General features: G+C 37.3%; 2 protein-coding genes across 3 annotated transcripts in view; one reads left to right on the forward strand and one right to left on the reverse strand.

Annotated features, from left to right (window-relative positions):
- parga (poly (ADP-ribose) glycohydrolase a) overlaps window positions 1–23,127 on the forward strand; it is a 40,299-nt gene that overhangs the window by 14,952 nt on the left and 2,220 nt on the right. Inside the window, exons 10-17 of the mRNA XM_073873331.1 lie at window positions 6,316–6,395; window positions 6,475–6,535; window positions 9,298–9,373; window positions 10,974–11,121; window positions 16,944–17,020; window positions 19,269–19,379; window positions 19,518–19,623; window positions 20,952–21,080. Coding sequence (XP_073729432.1) covers window positions 6,316–6,395; window positions 6,475–6,535; window positions 9,298–9,373; window positions 10,974–11,121; window positions 16,944–17,020; window positions 19,269–19,379; window positions 19,518–19,623; window positions 20,952–21,080 — 788 coding nt within the window. The remainder of the gene's footprint in view (window positions 1–6,315; window positions 6,396–6,474; window positions 6,536–9,297; window positions 9,374–10,973; window positions 11,122–16,943; window positions 17,021–19,268; window positions 19,380–19,517; window positions 19,624–20,951; window positions 21,081–23,127) is intronic.
- c11h10orf53 (chromosome 11 C10orf53 homolog) overlaps window positions 10,053–23,127 on the reverse strand; it is a 43,459-nt gene continuing 30,384 nt past the window's right edge. For both annotated transcript variants that reach the window (XR_012372164.1, XR_012372163.1), the window contains exon 5: window positions 10,053–11,258. The gene's annotated coding sequence lies outside the window, so the exon portion shown is untranslated. The remainder of the gene's footprint in view (window positions 11,259–23,127) is intronic.

Genomic DNA, 23,127 nt, shown 5'->3' on the forward strand with positions numbered 1-23,127 from the left:
GATGGGACGACTGCGGCCATCCGTCTCTCGTCTGTCACTGCAGCTCCTCAAATATCTTCCTATGATGAGTAGGATCCCTCCAGCCAGAGCTAAGCTCAACACATGAAGATGTTTTTATTATATGACATTATAAAATAGATAGTTCAGTCTTGGCTGCCGATTGGCCAATACACCATTCCAGCTGTTTCAAAACCAGTAATATAGTAACAGCTATGACATAAAACACCTGTTTACCATATCACTTCACAGTGTATATATAGCAACAGTTACGCAGCCTAATGTGGTAATTTTTCCTTGATAAGTGGTGTGAGTTTGAGGCGGGGCTATTGGTTCCTCCCATCAATAGCAGATGAGTGGACTGTTTCAAAAACATACTCTTATGGCCCGGTTTCACATACAAGGCTTAGCGAAAGCTTTAGTTAAATTAAGATGTTTAATCATTTTTTATAAACATGCCATAGAAAAATATGGTGCTGGTACTAGATGTATCTTGAGACAAACAATTTTAAGATCTGCCAGTGCAAGTGATTTTTTTTTCCGGTGAAACGGCTCAAAAGTGTTTTAGTCTAGGACTAGCTTTAAGCCCTGTCTGTGAAACTGGAGGTTTGCATTGTTGGCGCGTTGGTATTTTGAGGCAACTAAAATAGACTACGCCATTGACCAACAAAAACCTGGTCTAAAGTCTAAAGTCAATGGCGCAATGTGTTTTATGTTATTTAAAGAGCGCATTAGTAATATGCGCCTATAAACGGGAGGACAACGCATATCACAAAAGTACATGAATGCGCAGCAGCACAAAAATGCTTTTAAATATGAAAGATTAAAGGATTGAATGTAAAAGATTATTATTGAGTCTCTTGGACATAAATGAGGACTAATTATGAGACGTTAGAAGACGCAAAGAGCTGCTTCACCTGCAGCCTGGTAAGTAAATAAATGCTTTGCTTTAAACAAATGCATCTGTTTTTAAATGTTTTTTTTAATGCTACCTCACGGATTTATTGTATATGATAACTGTGTACCTGCGGATATGATGAGATGAGAAACATTTTTAAGTAATGCTTAAAAAACTCTTTGCAAAAAAAAACGCTGTCCAAAGTGCTGAAACGTGCGGAGAGCCGTTTGTAGAATCTCCTGTTTGTTACAAATAAAGTATTTTTAGAGTACAAACCTTATCTTACATACTTGTAAATTACTTTTTGATGATATTGGATAGCCATACATTTAAAGCAATTACAAGCCTGCTTTTTCACTTCCATGACTAAATGAAAACGGGTTTTAAAGGTTTTAATAAAAAAATAACAATTTCAATACAAGTGAAAAACAACACAATTATTTAACATTAATCTTAAACTGGGATCTTCTTCCTTTGCTTAGTTTTTCAGTTAAGTTCGTCATCTAAATAGGGATTAGACATAGCGCCAGCGCAACTTGCTTTTAAAGGGGATGAGAGCTGTGACTCTCATTGGTTTACTGGACGTTACGCCCAAAATACTCCCATTACAATAGGACCAACCCTTTTCGACCATGCGCTCGGCACACAAACCATTTTTCCCATCGTTAAATTAGCAAAAGTGGATTCGGACACGCCCATTTAGACGTTGCGCTTTGCGCTTTAGACAATGCGCTTAGATGGTTAAAATAGGGCCCCTAGAGTTAAACATTTGATTTACCGTATATACCCGAATATAAGACGACCCTGAATATAAGACGACCCCCCATTTGCCAGACGGAAAAAAGAGATTTTGTGGAAAAAATCTGGTTTTCAACAGAAAATAATTTTATTTGAAAATTCTAGTGATACTTCATTGGAAAAACATTTTAACACCATTCATTTAATATTTGGATTAATTTGTCACAAAATAAAGTGCACTCTGTCAATGAATGACTACAGAAATGAATGAATGAGTGACAAAAATTAATAACCTTTCCACCAAAATTCAATAATTATGTAGGCCCATGTATGTATGTAACTGTGGTACTGTGAAGACAGATAGAAAATAACAATCTGCTTTTATTCAAACACATCTAACCTATCGTGTTGGCGCCCTCTGCTGTTTCCCTGTGATTTTGTCTATATCGCGAATATAAGACGACCCCCCCCCCATTTTTCAGTCTATTTTTAGTACAAAAACCTCATCTTATATTCGGGTATATACGGTGTACAGTTTTGGAATCCATTCATCTGGGTCTGGTGGTACCCCTTTTAGCATAGCTTAGCATAATCTATTGAATCTGATTAGACCATTAGCATCGCGCTAACATGGCTGCAGGAGGCGCAATTATATTACTCAGTGCCTGAAAATATTCCCCCGCTATTGGAAGTTACCAAAGGGACTATTTTCGGGCACGCAATGATATTACGCACTTCCCGGAAATAGTCCCCTTGGTAACTTTTAATAGCAGGGGACTATTTTTGAGTGTGATGCTAATGGTCTAATCAGATTCAATGGATTGTGCTAAGCTATGCTATAAGTAGAACCGCCAGACCCGGAGATCAGCTGAATGGATTACAAAATGGTAAAAATCAATTGTTTAACTCTAGGGTAGCTGGAAAATGAGCACATTTTCAAAAAAGTGGATTGTCCCTTTAACTATTTTTGTTCATTTAACTTAATAATTTACAAAAACCATAAACTTCAAAATTCAAGTGCAATTAAATTATCAGTTTAAAATGCTGTGAGGAATAACCATAAGCCCTTGCACCTAAAATGATTTTAATGACTTAAATTTTAGTCAAAGAATAACAACTGATGGGACATATAAACAGTTGTTAATAAAATGTATTACACTCGTTGTAGGGAATTGAGAAAATTAGTTTACTCAAATGAGTTCAGTCAACTTATTAGCGTTTTCAGTGTAGGCTTCCTTGTTTTATATAATTTTCTCATATAACACGCAGAGTGACTCAGAGATGTCCATGCATATTTAGGCAGGATCAATCATCTGTCACTAGCTTAATGAAGCTGTCATGCAAATCAAAGCAGAAACAACATCTTTAAAAAAAACGTCTTGTATTTTATCGTACAGCTAACTTGCAGAAGAATGTAGTAGCCCTCAGTTCCTGTCTGTCATCCTGAGATGGCTATTGATTCCCCAGGCACTATAAGTGCTTATATTTAGATCCTTTGGATATCTAGGAGGCTGTATAATACATTTTGCTTGCATTTGAAGGGACTGTTTTTGACTTTATCTCTCCTGTTGGACACAGCGTAAGTGCTGTAGATAAAATCGGTCTGAAGGATATCAGCATTAAGCCTAATTGGTCACTGAGGTGAAAACCGGGAAGGGACACAGTTAGTTGTACCATCATTCTGAAGTTACAAACTAGTAACATTGTATGTTTTTACATAGAAGTGTAGTATTTTGAAGCTCTTTGTAAATGCAGTTGTATGTGAATATGGTGATCATTCAGTACCATGCTACTGTAGGTACCACAGTAAGATATCATGCTATCTTACTTTTGGTAAGATATCGTGGCCCGTGGCTTCAGTCATGCAGCAGAAAAGTTTCAGTAAGATAGCAGAAGATCCAGACGTGTGGATCGTTATGGTGCAGCCCACTTTAATTGAGTGACTGTCCATCAGTTTACTCATTGGCTTGAGCACTGTCGCTATCAGGCACCAGGCAATTTAGAGATTGCTTGTTTGGCAGACCTGTCAAAGTCTTCCCTTTGGGAAATGACATATATGTTGGCTGAAGATACATTTACTTTAGTTTCGAAATGTGAGCATCATAGCTTTGATTGAGCTTTCCAACTGTCATTGGTTCTTGTAAAGCTTCAGATTGATTACACTCTAAAAAATACTGGGTTATTGTAACCAGCATTGGGTCGAAAATTGATGAACCGAATTGAAGTGCGCTGCCTATGGTCTGAGGAATCTGACCATCTTCTTTGGCAACCTGTAAAGCAATGTTAGCATCACTCTTGCGAGTTCTTTGCCATGAGGTCCCATCCTCAACATCAAGTGGTCTGTATGAGAGAATTGTACTGAAAGCACCACATTTTAAAGGGACGCTCCACTTTTTTTGAAAATATACTCATTTTCCAGCTCCCCTAGAGTTAAACATTTGATTTTTACCATTTTGGAATCCATTCAGCCGATCTCCAGGTCTGGTGCCACCACTTCCAGCATTAGCATAATCCACTGAATCTGACCAGACCACCAGCATTGCGCTTAAAAATAACCAAAGAGTTTGGATATTTTTTTCTATTTAAATCTTGACACTTCTGTAGTAACATTGTGTACTAAGACCGACAGAAAAGTTGTGATTTTCTAGGCAGATATGGCTAGGAACTATACTCTCAAACTGGCGTAATAATCAAGGACCTTGCTGCTGTAACATGGCTGCAGCAGGCGTAGTGATATTCAACAGCAGCCGAAAAGAGTCCCCTTAGTAACATTCAATGGCAGGGGAATATTATCGGGCACTGCTGATAGAAAATCGCAACTTTTAATTTTCTGTTGGTCTTAGTACACGATCTAACTACAGAAGAGTCAAGTTTTGAATAGGAAAAATATCAAAAATCTTTGGTTATTTTGTTAGCACGATGCTAATGGTCTAATTAGATTCAATGGATTATGCTAAAAGTGGTAGCGCCAGACCCGGAGATCAGCTGAAAGGATTACAAAAAGGTAAAAATCAAATGTTTAACTCTAGGGGAGCTGGAAAATTAGCATATTTCCAAATTTCAGTTCTTTAATATTCTCCCTTGAGAAGATATACTAAAATATTTGCTGAATTGTGAGGGGTGTACTGACTTTTTGGACATACTGTACACCATTGACCACAAAACCAGTCAAAAGTACTGTAGCACGGGTAAAATTGTAGCAATAGCAAATAATATCCTGTATCAATGTTGTACATTTCCTACTGTAATGAAAATATATTTATCATTAATAATGGACAACTTTCATTTTGGACAACTTTAAAGGTGATTTTCTCAATATTTGAAAATTTTTGCACCCTCAGATGCCAGAATAGTTGTATCTCAGCCAAAATATTATATATCTGTATATATCATTAGCTTCAGTCTTGTAGTAATTCGATTTAAGAAGGAACCTGCAGAACTGGATTTACATCTAAGATAAGAAATTGCATTTGTGGGAAGCAGTATTTCAGCTCTGTGCACCTGCTATTAGATTCCTGTTAATTACCAACAGAAAACAAGGCCTGTGCTGGTTGTCATGACAAAGGCAAAGATCAAAGATGACATTTTTTTGATCGTCTTAATGTGGCATTTCTGTTCCTCTAACATCTATTTTCCAAACATGTCATTGTGTGCTTGTGAGTCAGATTGATACAATCCTATAAATTATCATTATGCTGCTGTTGGTTCCTTGTACTTTGTATATTCATGATTTTATTACCCCACATTAAAGGTCAGCAATCTGTTTCTAACTAAAACTATCTCTCCCGTCCAGAATCTATTTTCTTTCACTGACAGCTTGCCTTCCAGGCTGCTTTACATTAAATCAGCCTCAGCATCAAGTGTGGTCTGTATGTTGGAAGCTTAATACATGACTTCTCTGTCAGTCTTCCTTGAGGGCTTTTTGTGCATCAGCTTTTCCTCTGTGGTTTTATTTGTTTCTCCTTTTTCTCCTGCTTATTCCATAAGAGGAAAGATGAATGTAAGTGTAAGCTGGTTAGCTTGAAGACTGCAGCTTTCTGAATAGAGAAAGCCATTTGGTGAGGTGGGTGGGCATCAAGGATAATAACTGTAAGGCTTTTGCTATTTGTGATTTTTAAAAGCAGGCCCGCAGCTCTTTAATGGTCTTTATGGGAATGAAGCAGCGCTTCACTCTGTCGGCTTTTGTGAAATGGGACGAGAGCGCAACAGAGCCCACGGGCATGGGTCTATGTCATTGTGTCCTGACAGAGGGGCCATCACAGGCAAACAAGCTGAGCAAACAGGACTTGTGAGATGAAGCGATGAAGCCTGATCACACGGAAGGCCTTTTGATCCCACGTGTTCTGTAGAATAATGCACCAACCTGCAAAAGTTGAAGCTTAGACATGCCACATTTACTTTATTAACAATACATAAGTGTTACACGTGTGTCCCTGTCTGTGAAACCTAGACTAAAGTCTCATAATTGTGAGATTACATGTTTTTTTTTATTTCAATCTTTGACATGGCCTTACTCAGTCAATATTAAACAGAATGTTCTTTACATTAGATCAGTAAAACTGTAAATCACAAAAAAATAATTTAGCTTGGTTGTCACATTTATTTAATGTGAATACTGTGGGTAAAATGGCTGGTGTAAGTAGCTAATGGACTTGCTTGTGTGTGTGTCTCTGTTTTTACAGACTCTTTGAAGGTTCCAACCCACGTAAGATTGAGAAACTCAAAACTCTCCTGTGCTATTTCAGAAGAGTCACTACATCAAGTAAGTTTAAGACTGTAAAAATAACTCCTGAAGATTGGATATTGTATTAAATGTGTGTGTATTTTGTTTGATTTTTCAGTGCCCACTGGCCTTGTGACATTCACAAGACAGGGTTTAACCAGTTTTCCAAAATGGGAAAGGTATACATTTACAGTTTACTTGAAAATATTTATCTATATTAAAAAATGTATTTTTTTAAATAAAGTAATCAAATAGTTTTTAACTTGTACATAGGGGTTGGCAATAAACTGGTAGATATTATAAACTAGTAGAAATTTGTCAAATCGGTAGTGATTTTGCACTATTGTCTCTTTCGAGGTTACGCACCCACTTCACGTTGCTGTGCGCATGGTCACGAAAACTTACATTTGTAAATGTAATTAAAGGGAAATTCCACTTTTTTGAAAATATGCTCATTTTCCATTTCCTCTGAGTCTAAGTTAAACACTTGATTTCTACCTTTTTGGAATACATTCAGCTGATCTCTGGGTCTGGTGGTACCACTTTTAGCATAGCTTAGCATAATCCATTGAATCTGATTAGACCATTAGCATCACTCTAAAAAATAATTCCTATTTAAAACTTGACTCTTCTGTAGTTACATCTTGTACGAAGACTGATCAAGGACTTTGCTGACATAACATGGCTGCAGGAGGCGCAATGATATTATGCACTTCCCGGAAATAGTCCCCTTGGTAACTTTTAATAGCAGGGGACTATTTTCAGGCACTGCGTAATATCATTGCGCCTCCTGCAGCCATGTTATGGCAGCAAAGTTCTTGATGATTACGTCAGAATGAGAGTATAGCCCTAGCCATATCTGCCTAGAAAATCACAACTTTTAATTTCTGTTAGTCTTAGTACACGTTGTAACTACAGAAGAATCAAGTTTTAAATAGGAAAATATCGAAACACTTTGATTATTTTTTTACGCGATGCTAATTGTCCAATCAGATTCGATGGATTATGCTAAGCTATGCTAAAAATGGTACCTCCAGACCCGAAGATCAGCTGAATGGATTCATAAACGGTAAAAATCAAATGTTTAACTCTAGGTAAGCTGGAAAATTGTCTGAGAGAAAATCGCTGTTTTTGTCTGAGAGGAGCGCGCAAGTCGCGCATCCACTGCTCATTAAGCTCCTGAGCATTTTAGCCGTTTTATTGGCCATAATAAATACACATATGCGTCAGAATTCCCGTCTTTGCAAGTTTCCTCGTAGACACAACCATTTAGGTCTTAAGAGAAAGTAAACAGCTGAAAGAGAAAACGCATGTGTAACAGTAGATTGGATCCGGACTTTAGTCTTAAAGGGGACGTTACCTAATTTTGCTCCTGTCTGTCACTCATGTTTTTTATGAAAATCTCTCACTGCTCTTGACTAAATCACTTTTCGAGCTTTAATAAGATATATATAATATAGATTATTACTTATTATCATTCTTTCATCACTGACTGTTTATCTTCAGAGAGCTTGAATTTTGTTTGTTTTTATCTACTTTTTTATGCTTATATAAGTTTTTTTTTTGTGAGAATTATGAAAATTCTATGGCATTAAATATTTTAATAACATAAAAACCTTATTAAAAGATTAAAATACCTCTACCGTGATGCATATCGTTGATTTTATATCATGATATAAAATTAATCCTATTGTGATATAAAATATTGGTCATAACGCCCACCCCTACTTGTATATGTGACAAATAGAGGGCTTTCTGAGTTTTTAAGTACTTCACTTATAAAAAATAATTTCTTTAAAACTCTCTTTACTTGATAAGTTTGGCACAGCTTTTTTTAATTTAGCCAATTGCTTTTGTGGCAGTGCAGTCCAAGCCAAAAAGCCACTTCGATTTGCTTATTAAAAAACTCTTACCCTTGAAAGTGTTTTTTCTTAAATTGCTCAGATTTAGGATTGTAACCTTAAAGGCTGTTTATACCTGGTATTAAGATGTGTTTTGGTCGATCAGATCACAAGTGGACAAGAGAAACACATTCACGTTTACACCTGGTGTTTTAATCCGTATCTTTTGTCCACTTTCGACCGCTTCTGTCCTGATTACTTTCAGGGGATGCTCTGTGGGCGAGTCCCTCTTCTTTCGTATTAACGTGAATGGGAGAAATGATGGGATTAAATTGAAGCGCACTAACTGTGTGTTCACACCAGATGCGTTTGAGGCGTCAAATTTGCGCCTACCACGCGTAGTTGTACGCTTTAACATTTTGAGTGTACTTGCTTTATTGCGTGTGAAGGCCGTGTGTAAAATTGTAGTCATCGAGACATTCACGTGGAAATTCGCGTCATGGAGGGGCTTCTGCGACTCCACTCGCTTCCTGTAATCACGTCACTACTAGAGCAAGCTCCTGATTGGTTAACGCGGCGTTCAGATTTTTCAACTTGCACATGTCAGAGTCTGCTGCTTGTGTAAGTAGTGCACAACATTTTGTACATGTATATGTAAGGGCTTTCACCGATATTTCAGAGAGTAGCCGCTTTAGTTTTTATCAACGATAGTCTAAAGACCTCGCTGCACACTTTAGGTTGAAGTCTGGTCGGATGTAAACACGTGGTTCTTGGTATATTATATTAGATCAATGGAAAGTAGACAGTCTTTTGTGGCTGCCTGAACACATTAGATCACGTACACCACACTACAAAAGCAATCCGGTCTAATGTGTTTTCGACTACTACTGAATGTGGATGAAAGTGAACAAGCTCAAAACATTTTACACCCCGTTTACACGTATTTAGCGTCGTCCACTCGTAATCTGATCAACCAAAACGCATCTTAATAACAGGTGTAAACAACCTCATAGCAGTTTCTGATGTTATTTTATACTACTTCTATAGTAAGTGTGTTTTACTGCCTTAAGTGTTTTAATACGTTTCTTTTTGACCCTTAGCTCCAAGACACATCTCACCCGTCTTCATATTACCTGTGAGGGCACCATAGAGGATCAGGGTCATGGAATGCTGCAGGTGAGAATATCACACATAAACACTTTTAGGGTGACATTTCAGATGTGAGCTTAATTTGGCAAAAAGGTTTCACTAACCAGACCTCTCAAACGATGAAAGAAAACAATACAATTTGAAACCTAATTTGACCAATCACGTCGAGTTCTGTCTGCCCGGGTCCTGTCCTCTGCCCCACTTTCCTCTTCCCATATCTGGCCAGTCGGGGCAGGGCACGCCCTGACAGCTGACGGGCACACATGAACAGCCCTGGGAGGTCCCAGGAGCCCGTGGTCCTGCAGGCCGGATTGACGGATGTTTCCGGAAGGGTGGGACGGCCTGACAGGTTGTCAGTAGTGCTGAGGAGAGGCGGAGCAGCCGGAGCCGGAGTTGAGTGACCTGATCAGGCAGATCATCTGGCAGCCTGCCAACCTCCCTCCCCTTTTCTCCGTCATCTCACAGAGGAAGCTGTGGCCCAGTGAGCCCGGCCTGACAGCCTGCAAAACGCAGCCTCAAAGGGGTCCTGCGCATCTCTTGTTTACCTTTTCAAAGCTTTCCTGGACCTGTATTAGGACCAATCCTCACATTCCCCTGGTCCTGAAAACAGTAAAAATGCAACTTATGTGACATGACATGACAGCATTGAAAAAACAACCTTTAAGACAGAATTAAAAAATACCAAAGAAATCAAGCATATGGGAGATTCAATGGAAATCGGGGGTTTTAATAGTCAAAGTCTAGAAGTTAACAAATTTTACTAATTTTAAATTAAGTTTGCATGTATAAAAGCATAACATATTTATTATACTGCATAATGCAATATGAAGTAAATTATATAATGTCTTATATATAAATATGTGGTTTTGCAGAAAATAATTTGATAAGATCACGGCATAATCGGTCAACCGGGAAGCCATGAACACACTCATTTGTTTTCAACTGACCTCTGTGGCTAATGGATAATCCTTAACATATCCATTATTCAGTACTGGCGGAGCAGTGTTTGGCCTTGAGAGTCTAACCCAAAGTGTCAAAGTAGACACAAACCATGAGTCCTGCGTGTCAATGTAGGCTGTGAGATTTTATTAACATGCTAAGACAGAAAACATTTCCACCTGCTCAAAGAATAAATGCACATATTTTTCTCTGTACACACGATGCCAAATACAATTAGCTCAAATTAGCTTTGGCTAATGTAATTTAAGTCAAATTGTACAAACAAGGCTGTGCCCGCTGATGTAAGAGATGTGGGAGATTTAAACCATAAGAACATGCAACGTCTTTGTCAGGCACACGAGGCAGACATTTTTTGTACCCTACCTGTACATGTACCAAAAATTGCACAATTTAAAGATCTCCTGCTATTTGCTCAAATTCAGTTAGGCGCACACCTGCCCCGTCTTTTACCGAAACGTGTCATCTCTGGTGACATACCAAACAAACAACATGGCTTACAAGTCAAGACTGTTAGAACGCTCACACAAGTGTCGTCGATCTCTACCATAATGTAATTTCAATTCATGTTCAATGGTGAAATTGTAAAGATGTTTTCCACCTTTAGTCCCACTGTGCAGGGCTGTTTTATGCTGATGAATGTGTGTTTCTCTGTGTTTGTGTGCTGCAGGTGGACTTCGCGAACAGGATGGTGGGTGGAGGGGTGACAGGTCTGGGGTTGGTCCAGGAGGAGATTCGCTTCCTCATCAACCCTGAGCTCATCATATCACGCCTCTTCACTGAAGCTCTGGACCACAACGAGTGCCTCATCATCACAGGTTAACACAAACACACAGCCTTGGAAATCCGTCCTCTCCTCCCTTCCGTCTGTCCTCCACATACTCCCACATCTCTATCTCATTGAAGTCACCCACCACTGAAGCATCTGGTTCCTCCCATCTAGCTGTTCATTCACCTGTTTTTATAAAAAAACAGGAAGTTTAATCATTAGAGGAACCTGTGGCTCATTATATAAAAGGTGCTGACGATCGTGTACTCTAACTATCGGGATGGAGTTATCATGGTTATAATGCCAAAATCATGTAGACATGAGTTTCTAGCAGGTGCATTAAATCGAGCAAATTACATTTTTTCACATACTAAATGTTTAAATGTCACATGTTTTTGCACAAAGTAAGGTTTATTATAGAGAAGTTTACTAAATATTGTTGAAGAACTTGACAAAGCTCAGATGGGAATCCCATTGAAAACCTACAAGCACCTCGCCTGACTTCATTAATGCTCTTTTGTCTGAATGAGAGGAGATCCCCATAGCGTTATTCTAATATCTGATTAAAACCTTTTTTTCAGATTAGTCAAATAAGTTGCAATTACATTTTATATTTATTAATATACACATTTATCCAGAGTGACTTACAAAATGAGTCAACGATAAACACAGTACTCAAATCTATGTTATAGTACAGAATTTATGAAAATACTCAGTTTCAGCACACGCATAAAGGGAATCTTGAAAGATTTTTTCTCTTAAATCTTAAGCCCGGTGCACACTGTGAGATTTCAGCCACGATTTAGCTGGCTGAAATCTCACAAATCTCACATTTAAACATGCTCACACTACAAGATTTGCAAGTCTTTGCACATCACACACACTACAGGATATCATTATGATTCGTGTGATCTCGCATGTGACATAATCTGTGTCGAACTTTGGAACTGATCCAGGTCCTGGACCAGATTTTCTCTTGGATCCTTGGGAAGGGAAAATCAGGGTAAATTAGGGATTAAAATCCTGTAGTGTGAGCCCGGCTTTAAAGAACGTTAATCGGAGTTAAAGTATGGAAATTTAAAGGTGCAATGTGGGACTTTTAGAAGGATCTCTTGAAAAAATGCAATATAATATACATAACCATATTATCAGTGGTGTATAAAGACCTTACATAGTGAACTGTATTATTTTTATCTGAATACACTCCGGGTCTCCTTACATGAAAGTCGATGTCATGTTTCTACAGTAGCCCTAAACGGACAAAATGTTGTATAAAGTGCATTTCGTCCCTACATTGACATGTTTGTCCTGTGGCAGCTACAGTAACTTCTCTTGCGTTTAGAAATTGAGGTTGGTTGCAATTCGCAATTGTCGCTAAAAAACCCACACTACACTATAGCTCTCTATAAATGGGCATGCTTAAAAAAAAATTCTTTAGGCCATTTAATGTAATTGTTTATAATTAATGCCGTTTCAGATTCTGCGTTTATCAATCAAGTTTGTTTTTCTCTACACTACAGTACTGAAGTCTCTGCTAAACGTAAAGTCACAATTCCCTAGCATAGAGCTGAGTTGCACCTCAGTTTATATTTTGTTGCAAGCAATTTGTCACCGCTCACAGAGGCTCCATTCAGGCTCCATTCTCAGCCCCCCTTCCTCCTCATCCTCATACAATTTTAACTTAAATCCATTACATTGATTCACGCTGGACTTCGAGCAGCCCTGTTATTCCTCATTTCTCCCTAGCTGAATTGCCCTATTTTTCACCCTCCAACTCACTGTGCTTGAGTCAACACGTTAAGTGACAACCCCCCGTCCCCACCCCCCTACATATCTCTGCCCCTTCCCTCTCCATCTCCATTCCTATGTTTGTCCTTTATGAGCTGCGCTGTTTGACTGAACGACAGTGCTGGAGAAGAGCCCAGGTCCTGAGTAAAGAGCCCTGCATCCGATGCATCCAAAACACATCGCTTTTTCTCCCTAATTTCTTAGTGGGTTGTCTGTTGCGTATGGACCTCGCTGATCCTTTCTCACCTATTGCTGTTGCTGCACTTTCGTAATAATGCACACACCCCTCTCGCGTCGCTAGACATGATCTCATCGTCTGAAAATATCAGCTGCAATAAAATATCTGACGTTATTTTACTCTGAATTACATTACCTTAACACTGCAAAAAAAAATGACTTAGTATACTTAGTATTTTTTTCTTGTTTTAAGTGCAAATATCAAAAAATTCTTAAATCAAGATGCATTTACTTGATGAGCAAAATGACTTAAGCAAATAAGTCTAGTTTTTAGACAAAAGTTTAAAATGTAAGTGAATTTGTGCATACACAAGCAAAAAAGTCTGCCAATCCTGTAAGCAATTTTTTCTTGAATTAAGTATTTAAGAAAAAAGTTCAAGATTTTTTGCATACCCCATTAGCAGAATTATTAGATACAGTATCCACCTGTTTCTTGAAGTAAATGTGGGTGCTGCCATCTTTGAACTTTCCGGTTTATGACTTCCGGTGAGCCACTAAAGCTAATGGTAGTCTATTGCGAAGGACACAAGTGTGCCGTTTTGACTGTCTGTTTAATGTTTATTATGAAATCCAGGAAGACCGACATAATTTGTGCAGTTAGGGGTTGCTATAAAAGCTAATACAAATGCAGTAAATCCTCTACAAAACAATTGTTTTAACGGTAATACATGCACAAGAACTGAATGTGTATGTGGCGCACATGCACTTATGATCTGTATTTACAAATCCATCCAGTAAAACCTTTCATAGAAACTGCCAGTAAACAATAAATACAATAATTGTTGAAAAACAACTAATATTATGCTGATAAAAATATGCAGATTTAGCTGATTTATTTATTTTGCTACTATATATTATTACAAAAATACGATTACAGAACAGAATATATACGACATAATTGCATACTTTTGTTATGTTTTAAATGAAAAAGCAAATACTTTAAAAAGTAAGCAAATAATTTCATAAGCTTGTCTCAACCTAGTGCATAAGAAGCGATGTAATAATATTTTCATAAAACGAAAACAATACTCAATACATGTAGAAGTTTAATATGTTTATTATGGTTTGTTCAAACAACTTACAATGCGTTGAATGAGAAAGATATCTCTGACAGACTGTGCCGGACCGCGTGAAGCTTGACGTGTCGCCATAAACAAGTCCATTAAAAATTGCCATTTAAAAAACATCACACCAGAGGGACAGTTGTGACATTTTAAAGGGGCCATGGCATAAAAATCTGACTTTTTCCATGTTTAAGTGCTATGATTGGGTCCCCAGTGCTTCTATCAACCTAGAAAATGGGAAAAAGATCAACCCAGTAACTTAGTTTTGGTAAACTATTCTCTACAAGCGCATGAAAAAACAGGTCGTTGAAATTTGGCTCTCCTTATGATGTCATAAGGAGCTCTTATTATAATAATACCACCCCTTAATCTGCACTATCCAACCACAGCACTGCCATTTAGTGCAGAGAAAAAGAGAGGGAGAAAATAATTCAAAGCACAATTGAGTTTCAATTGCAACAAACCACCATCATTGTGATCAGTGTTTGAATTTCGTCAGCTCATTTGCATTTTAAAGGACACGCCCAAAACGGCACATTTTTGCACACTCTACAAAGTGGCAATTTTAACATGCTATAATAAATTATTCATATGGTTTTTTGAGCTAAAACTTCACATATATGCTCTGGGGAGACCAAAGATTTATTTGACATCTTAAATAAGTCTTGTGCCATGGCCCCTTTAAACCAGCCCCTGAAAAGTTAAAAACACGAAGTCTTTTCCATGTACAAACATTTGACTGACTTTTCCATTGTAAAGATACTGGTATGTCTCTGTGCTTTTATATTTGCACATTAAAGACCCATCATCTCCGATCAACAACACAAATTATTGAATATATCAAGCCACTTAATTTCATCCTCACACTGGTTCATACATGGCAGGTGTAGTAAATGTTAACTGTTTAAATCATGTTTTATGCGTGCTCCCACTACACTGTTTTCTACCGGCTGGCTATTGAACCGGAAGTCTCGGACCGGAAAGGAAATACGTCACATCACTTACTTCTGTGTTCGAGAAAAAGGTGGATAAGGCAAAAATACTAATTTAGAAAATCATTTCTTGCAGTGTAGTTTTACGCCTCTGTCTGGTCAATGGCAGATATAGTCATGGTCAAAAGATGTATTAAAAACAGATCTGAATCAGATGTGAATCTTTAATGGTCTCTAAAAAATTATGTTGAGGATTTTATTGCCATAATGCTGTTTCTTTAAATGTCTGGTAAAACAAAAGACACAAAGACAGCTGTCTAAATTAGCAATTGAGACGCATGTGTTCCTGTAGCTTAGCAAAGGTCATTAAAACATACTGATATAACGTAGTTATTAAGGTGTGTTCTCACAGGGATAAAAAAAATTTCCCCACTGCTCTTACTTAAGTCTCTCAAGTGACAAATGCTGAAGTTTAATGCTGGTTTTCTATAAAGCTTCTGCATAAATTGTGTGACAGCAATGTGCTCACACTGATGCCATATCTTTTATTGTCCTGTCGGGTGACTGTTGGAGCAATTTGGAGAGAAAAAATAACCAGATACTTTATTGATCTTGTTGGTCTGAATGTGCGTACTATGGATGTTTTAAAGTCTACTGTCTGTTCCAAAGAATTACTTGCATAGTTAAATGCTCTCCATTTCAAGGTTTAGACCACTAGAAATGTCGCACTTGATTGGCTGCGGCCCACTCGCACACCTTAACCGCCTACCCACTCAAATCTTCTGCATGCAGGACGTTAGTAAAATCTCACAGATTCCACACTGATTCAGCATTTGCCAGAAAACCAGAAACAGTTAAGGGTGCAGAAGTGGTTGTACCTTGAAAAGTAGTTCTCAGATCAGTGTCCCATGAGTCATATTTCTGGAAACCAGCCTCAAAGTCACAGTGAACTTGGGAGCTTTCTACCCAATCACATCATACCTCGTAAATGGATTTAAGCTCAGATATTAGTCATCTCTCTCCCTCTCTTTCATTTACTTATACTCTCTCTCCCCCTCTCCACTTAATGGTATTACCTCTGGCCACAATGAAGGACTGCGGGTTTGGCCTCTCCTAATGGATCCAGCCATTCCATCACAGTTATTACAACAAACGAAATATTCATTGTCGTCTCTGTTTCTTTTTCACCGCAACTCGCCTTTGCAGCAAATCATATCCCGCCAGTAATGCATCACGACACGGGTTCCTTAATGCACTTTCTGCGTCAGTAGAGTTGGCAGGAATTCAAACGCATTGGTACCAGGGCTGGATTTTAATCTTGTGATGGCTCTCTGTCTGAGTGCCACTGAAGCTGGCCATTGGAAACGCAAATTTAATCAAGCTGAGGGAAGAGAAATATTGATTATAAAATCAGAATGATCATGCAAATTATGTTTTAAGAAACATTTGGGGAAAATCAAGATGTGTTCCAACACTTCACCAACTTAAACCGAACTACATAGCCTGAAAATGTATATTTTGGGACCTACAGGACAATATAGTTCAGTTGTATCTTTATAAATGCTTCCAAATTCAAAAGGGTAAATCTTTAGTATGTTGTTCATAGATTTTATGCTTTACTGATATTACTGCTACATAGATACCATACGATAGAGTAATTTAGCTGCTGTTGGTCTCTTGACGGTTAAGTTGGTCCACTGAGAGAGCTAAAATCGAACACTTGGTTTTATTTGTAATGTCTATATATTGTATTTGTGTTTATTATCACTGTCCATGCTTCACAACTTCAATACAGTTTACCCCATAATATCATATACATGTTATTTATATTTACTGTACTCCTCTTTCAGGCACCGAACAATACAGTAAGTACTCCGGCTATGCAGAGAGCTACAGATGGAAAGAAAACCATAAAGATGAGATACCGAGGGACGAATAATCCAGTGTATTTGATAATGATACTGCTAAGAAACGTTTTCGCCCCGTTTTCGACTTTTTTTTAACTGTTTCTGTGTTGTTGAGCAACTTCAATTCCTGTTAATTCTATAATTTTATATTATAATTTATTTAAATTGAATAAATTATAATGAAAAATAAATTAAATAGCTAAAGTAAATCATAAATGGAAGTGCATCTGTCAATTGATTTATTGAATGTTCAAAATATTATGAATCTTTATTTTAAAAAAAATACACATTGGTTGGTCTATTCATGAGCATACATAAGCAATTACACATGTTTGGGGAATAGGGCATTATTAATATGCCTTGTACACTGCAAAAAATTATTTTCAAGAAAAAAAATGTCTTGGTATTTTTGTCTTGTTTTCAGTAAAAATATCTAAAAATTCTTAAATTAAGATGCTTTTTCTTAAGGAGCAAAACGACCCAAGAAAATAAGTGTAGTTTTTAGACCAAAAATATCAAATTTAAGTGATTTTGTGCATAAAACAAGGAAAAATCTTGAATTTAGTGTTTTAGAAAAATGTTCAAGATTTTTTTGCTTACCCCATTGGCAGATGTTTTTGTTTTGTGCACAAAATCACTTAAATTTGATATTTTTGGTCTAAAAACTACACTTATTTTCTTGGGTCGTTTTGCCCATCAAGAAGAAGCATCTTAGTTTGGATTTTTTTGGATATTTTTACTGAAAACAAGACAAAAATACAAGATTTTTTTTCCTAGAAAATACGTTTTTTGCAGTGTAAGGTGGTATGTGCTAGAAATGGGTAAACCACTATCAATAAGTCGGCCCTGGGGTCGGGTGCACCGCCGGGTCAGGAAGTGTCCCACATTGTCCCTCAGAAACACACCCCTTGTCCCCCCTTGGGCTTATTAGCAGGTGGTCACCCTAGCGTGAGAGCACAATTTCAAGAAAGCGCAGATAGGAGTGAAAATTTCTGTATATGATTTACTGACAAGGCACAGGAACAAAAATCACATTTCCATAATGATCAATGCAAGCAGTGTATGGTTAAGGCTTTTCTTAGGCGTTAAAGGGGCCATGTCACAAGACTTTTTAAGATGTAAAATAAATCTTTGGTGTCCCCAGAGTACACATGTAAAGTTTTAGCTCAAAATACTATATAGATAATTTATTATAACATGTTAAAATTGACACTTTGTAGGTGGGAGCCAAAAATTTGCTGTTTTGCGTGTGTCCTTTTAAAGGGATAGTTCACTTTAAAATGAAAATTCTGTCATCATTTACTCATCCTCATGTTGTTTTAAACCTGTATGATTTTTTTTCTGATGAACACAAAAGAAGATATTTTGAGAAATGATGGTAAACACACAGCAGTAAGTGACCATTGACTTCCATAGTAGGAAAAAATATTTTGTAAGTATTTTGATAAATGATAAAGAAAATATTTTGATAAATGATGGTTAGCACACAGTTGACTGTACCCATTAAATTCCATCATATTTTTTTATTCCTACTATGGAAGTCTATGGTCACTTACTGCTGTGTGTTTACCATCATTTCTCAAAATATCTTCTTTTGTGTTAATCAGAAAAAGAAATTCATACAGATTTAGAACAACATAAGGACGAGTAAATGATGACAGAATTTTTATTTCAAAGTGAACTATCCCTTTAAATGCAAATGAGCTGATGAAATTCAAACACTGGTCACAATGATGGTGGTTTGGTGCAACTGAAACTCAATTGTGCTGTGAATTATTTTCTCCCCTCTTTCTCTCTGCACCAAATGGCTGTGCCGTGGTTGGATAGTGCAGATTAAGGGGCGGTATTATTATAATACGATCTCCTTATGACATCATTAAGAGAGCCAAATTTCAATGACCTAATTTTCACATGCTTGCACAGAATGGTTTACCAAAACTAAGTTACTGGGTTGATCTTTTTCACATTTTCTAGGTTGATAGAAGCACTGGGGCCCAATTATAGCAGTTATACATGAAAAAGATTTTCATGCCATGGCCCCTTTAAATAATAACACAAATATAAATGCATAGGCAATAGTGTCAGTAGCAAAAACAACTGTGTTAATGCCTTTTTAGTGCTAATCTTTCACTGTGTGTCTTTAGTAAATCCTGACAGTCGTTTTTAACAGTAAAAGAGGCGTTTGCATTGGCAATGCAATCTCAATGTATTTAAGCAACATGTTTAAAATTGCTTATAGCAAAAATGAGTGAATCTGTTTCCATACTCAGGGACGAATGGCAGCGGAGGTGCACTGAGATTGTTGCCCTGGATGCACTAAGGTTCAGGCATTTCATGGAACAATTTCAACCTGACAAAATGACCCGGGAGCTAAACAAGGTCAGCAGGGGCTTCAAGCTCAAATTCTGTTAAAGTAGTTTTGTTTCACACTGATGATATAAAAAGGAAAATCGCCCACTATGTATTTGTTACAGTGTCTTTGGTTCTCTGTGACATAAGAATATCTCTGATTTCTAGGCATATTGTGGATTTGTGCGACATGGTGTCAACCCTCAGAATCTCTCCGCTGTTGCCACAGGGAACTGGGGCTGTGGTGCGTTTGGAGGCGACACTCGACTCAAAGGTAGATAAATGCAGGATGGGAATGGAGTCAGTCAGTCAGTTAATAAATTCATTGCAAGTTTTGTGATTTTACAAGAAAGACTTTTATTTGTTGTTTGAATGTTACACAGTGGTGGCCGGTGATGAATTCGCACACGATGCGAAGTTCCTCACAACATGTATGTAGCCTGTCATGAGTGTGTGGTTTGTAATTTCAAAATATTTGTTTGGCGCGTCGAGTGAACCTATGTGCATCACGTGTCAAAATAAGTGCCTGTTGCAGACGCGTCTACAGTGTTTATGATAAAAGAGACGTTGGCGTTTGCCAGATACTCGCATAATCTCATGCTTAATCAGAGTTTACTGTTAAGGGAGTTTCTTGCATGTTATTGTAAACGTGAGCATCTCTTTTATCATAAACGGTTTTGACGCATGTTCAGCAGGCACTTATTTTGACAAAACACGTGATGCACGTGGTTCACATGACGCAACAAACCCATATTTTGAAAACACGGGCAACACACATGACACCCCGAACACATATATTGAATTTGCACCCCTCAGAAGAGCAGTCACGAGCCACCACTGATGTTAAATAATATTGTTTAGCCTTTGATGTTCCTTTATTGTTAAAATGTGAAACTTTAGTGTGTTTATAGCTGCTTAACATAATAAATGAAGTATCTTGAAGCTGAAGTCTGTTTAGTTTAGTTTTTATGTTGAAGCCAGTTATGCCATAGATTACCCACTGTAATTGGTTGCTCTCATTTGAACAATATTCATTTATCAGAGGGCTGCGTTCAACCTCTTTAAATATTTAAAATCTTTAGACTCAATTTGAAGCAGGGTGACTAAGATTGAGGCCCTTAATAGGGGTTGTTGGACATGGATTATTTACCTTTTAAAAACAAATTGGATGTGCCACTCATTTTCTCTACAGCTAAGAGCGTGAAGCAAGCAAGAATCCACACTATGTAGTCTATGATGTATTGCATTGTATTTAGTCATTTAAGTTAGACATCTAACTTAGTATTACAGGAGACCGTCAGAAAATGTATTGTTTGTGCTCCATTATGGTTGATTGTCCTTTGCTTGTGTTAATGGGTTGGAAGGGTAATCGGCTTTTGCTCTTTTCATTTCATGTTCCATACATGCATGACAGGAATCTATGCATAAATGCATACATCTCATTACTGTTAACAGATGCGTGTAGTAAATTCTATGGTAAAGAATATGGCTCTATAGTCAGTATGTCACTGTGATGAAAATGAAATACATCCTAAACTGTTTTTATGGCTTTTATGACTGGAACTGCTGCTCGGTGTCAACCCTGTTGATTTGTCCTTCCAGCTCTGTTGCAGCTGATGGCAGCTGCTGAGGCTGGGAGAGATGTGGCCTACTTCACTTTTGGAGATGAAGAACTCATGAGGGACGTGCATGACCTGCATACCTTTCTTAAAGACAGACACGTCACTGTTGGTAAGTGTCCGGCTGCATGCAGATCTGATTTAGAGGGTGTTCACACTTAAATCAAACTCTGGTGCTATTAGTATCGGACAAAGGCCACTGAAAAGGTGGATCTCAGTCTGAGATGTGAAGGCGAAACGAACCAAAGACATCTAAGTGAACCAAAAACAGAAAGTGATGCAACGTCAAAAATCACGCAATTTGTTTACATGGGAAGAGAGTTTTTATATCTTGGTCTGCGCTTATAACAGAGGAATTCCTTTTTTTAAAGGGTAAAATATCCTCATATGTACACGCATACAGTACAATGATGCATTGTATTGGCTAAAAGCATTGTTTAGGATGGACTGCAAAATCTGTTGCAAAATACATGTCAGAAAAGCTCGTCAATCAGATTGGGACCTTACACTGCAAAAGATTATATTTATCTTATTATTTTTTCTTGTTTTCAGTAGAAATATAAAATAAATCTTTAATAAGTATTTTCTTGATGAGCAAGATGAACTAGGAAAGTGGGTTTAGTTTTTAGAGAAAAAAAAATGAAATTTGGGTGAGTTTGTGCTTAAAACAAGCAAAAATATCTGCCAATGGGGTGAGAAATTTTTGCTTTAAGGGTTAAAAAAAATCTTATTTCAAGATTTTTTTTCTCGACCCATTGACATATTTTTGCTTGTTTTATGCACAAATTCACTTAAATTGTTTATTTTTTTGTCTAAAAACTACACTTGTTTTTTTAAGTAATTTTTCTCAACAAGAAAATGCATCTTAATTTAAGAATTTTTAGATATTTCTACTGAAACCAAGACAAAAATGCTAAGTTAGAAAGTAATTGTTTGCAGTGTAGCCTTATGCCTTTAGGTTTGGTTTGCTATTAAAGGAATAGTCTACTCATTTCAATATTAAAATATGTTATTACCTTAACTAAGAATTGTTGAATCATCCCTCTATCATCTGTGTGCGTGCACGCAAGCGCCGGAGCGCGCCGCGACGCCCCGACAGCATCCAGCCTAGCCCCATTCATTCAACTGCACCATCCAGAGACAAAGTTAGAAGTGACCAAACACATTAACGTTTTTCCTATTTAAGACGAGCAGCTACACGAGCAAGCTTGGCGGTACAAAATAAAACGTAGCGCCTTTCTAAGCGGACCCAAAAGAGGAACCACATTCTACGGCGTAATAGCACCCTTGGGAGTACCTCGACTTGCCTGAAAAGTCCGCTCCCCTTCTCACTCTCATAATGGGAGAGGGAGGGTGTTACTGCGCCGAGTCGAAGTACTCCCAAAAGTGCTATTACGCTATAAAATATAGTTCCTCCAGCACTTACGTGCACGCACACAGATGATAGAGGAATGTATCAACAGTTCTTAGTTAAGGTAATAACATATTTTAATATTGAAAATGAGTAGACTATTCCTTTAAGTTGCTGTGAATGCTAAGTAAATTAGGAACAAATACCTTTTTCCAATCCAAAGAACCATGAAAACTTAACTATTTACAGAATTTAAGGATCATAGAAACTCAAGAAGCATGAAATATTATCAACAGTACACTGCAAAAAATTATTTTCAAGAAAAAAAATTCTTAGTATTTTTGTCTTGTTTTTAGTAAAAATATCTAAAAATTCTTTCATTAAGATGCTTTTTCTTTTTGAGCAAAACGACCCAAAAAAATAAGTCTAGTTTTTAAACCAAAAATATCAAATTTAAGTGATTTTGTGCATAAAACAAACAAAAAAATCTGCCAATGGGATAAGCAAAAAATCTTCTTAACTCTTTCGCCGCCAGCTTTTTAAAAAAAGTTGCCAGTGTTTTTCGTGATTTTCACAAAAGTTTGATGCCTTCCAGAAAATGTTCTTCTTTAGATATATAAACATACAATATACCAAATGAAAGAACAGACCCTCTGCTTTCAAACAAAAAAAAAAAACGTTTCATCCTACCTTCAGTAGTTCTTTTGTAATCAGCTTTTGAATATGGGTAGTTTTCTGCAAAAACACCACATTTTGAGCAAAAAGTTGAGATAATTCTATTTTTGTGACGGACTTTTCATAGAGATCC

This window comes from Misgurnus anguillicaudatus, chromosome 11, assembly GCF_027580225.2.
Source record: "Misgurnus anguillicaudatus chromosome 11, ASM2758022v2, whole genome shotgun sequence".
Classification (NCBI taxonomy): domain Eukaryota; kingdom Metazoa; phylum Chordata; class Actinopteri; order Cypriniformes; family Cobitidae; genus Misgurnus; species Misgurnus anguillicaudatus.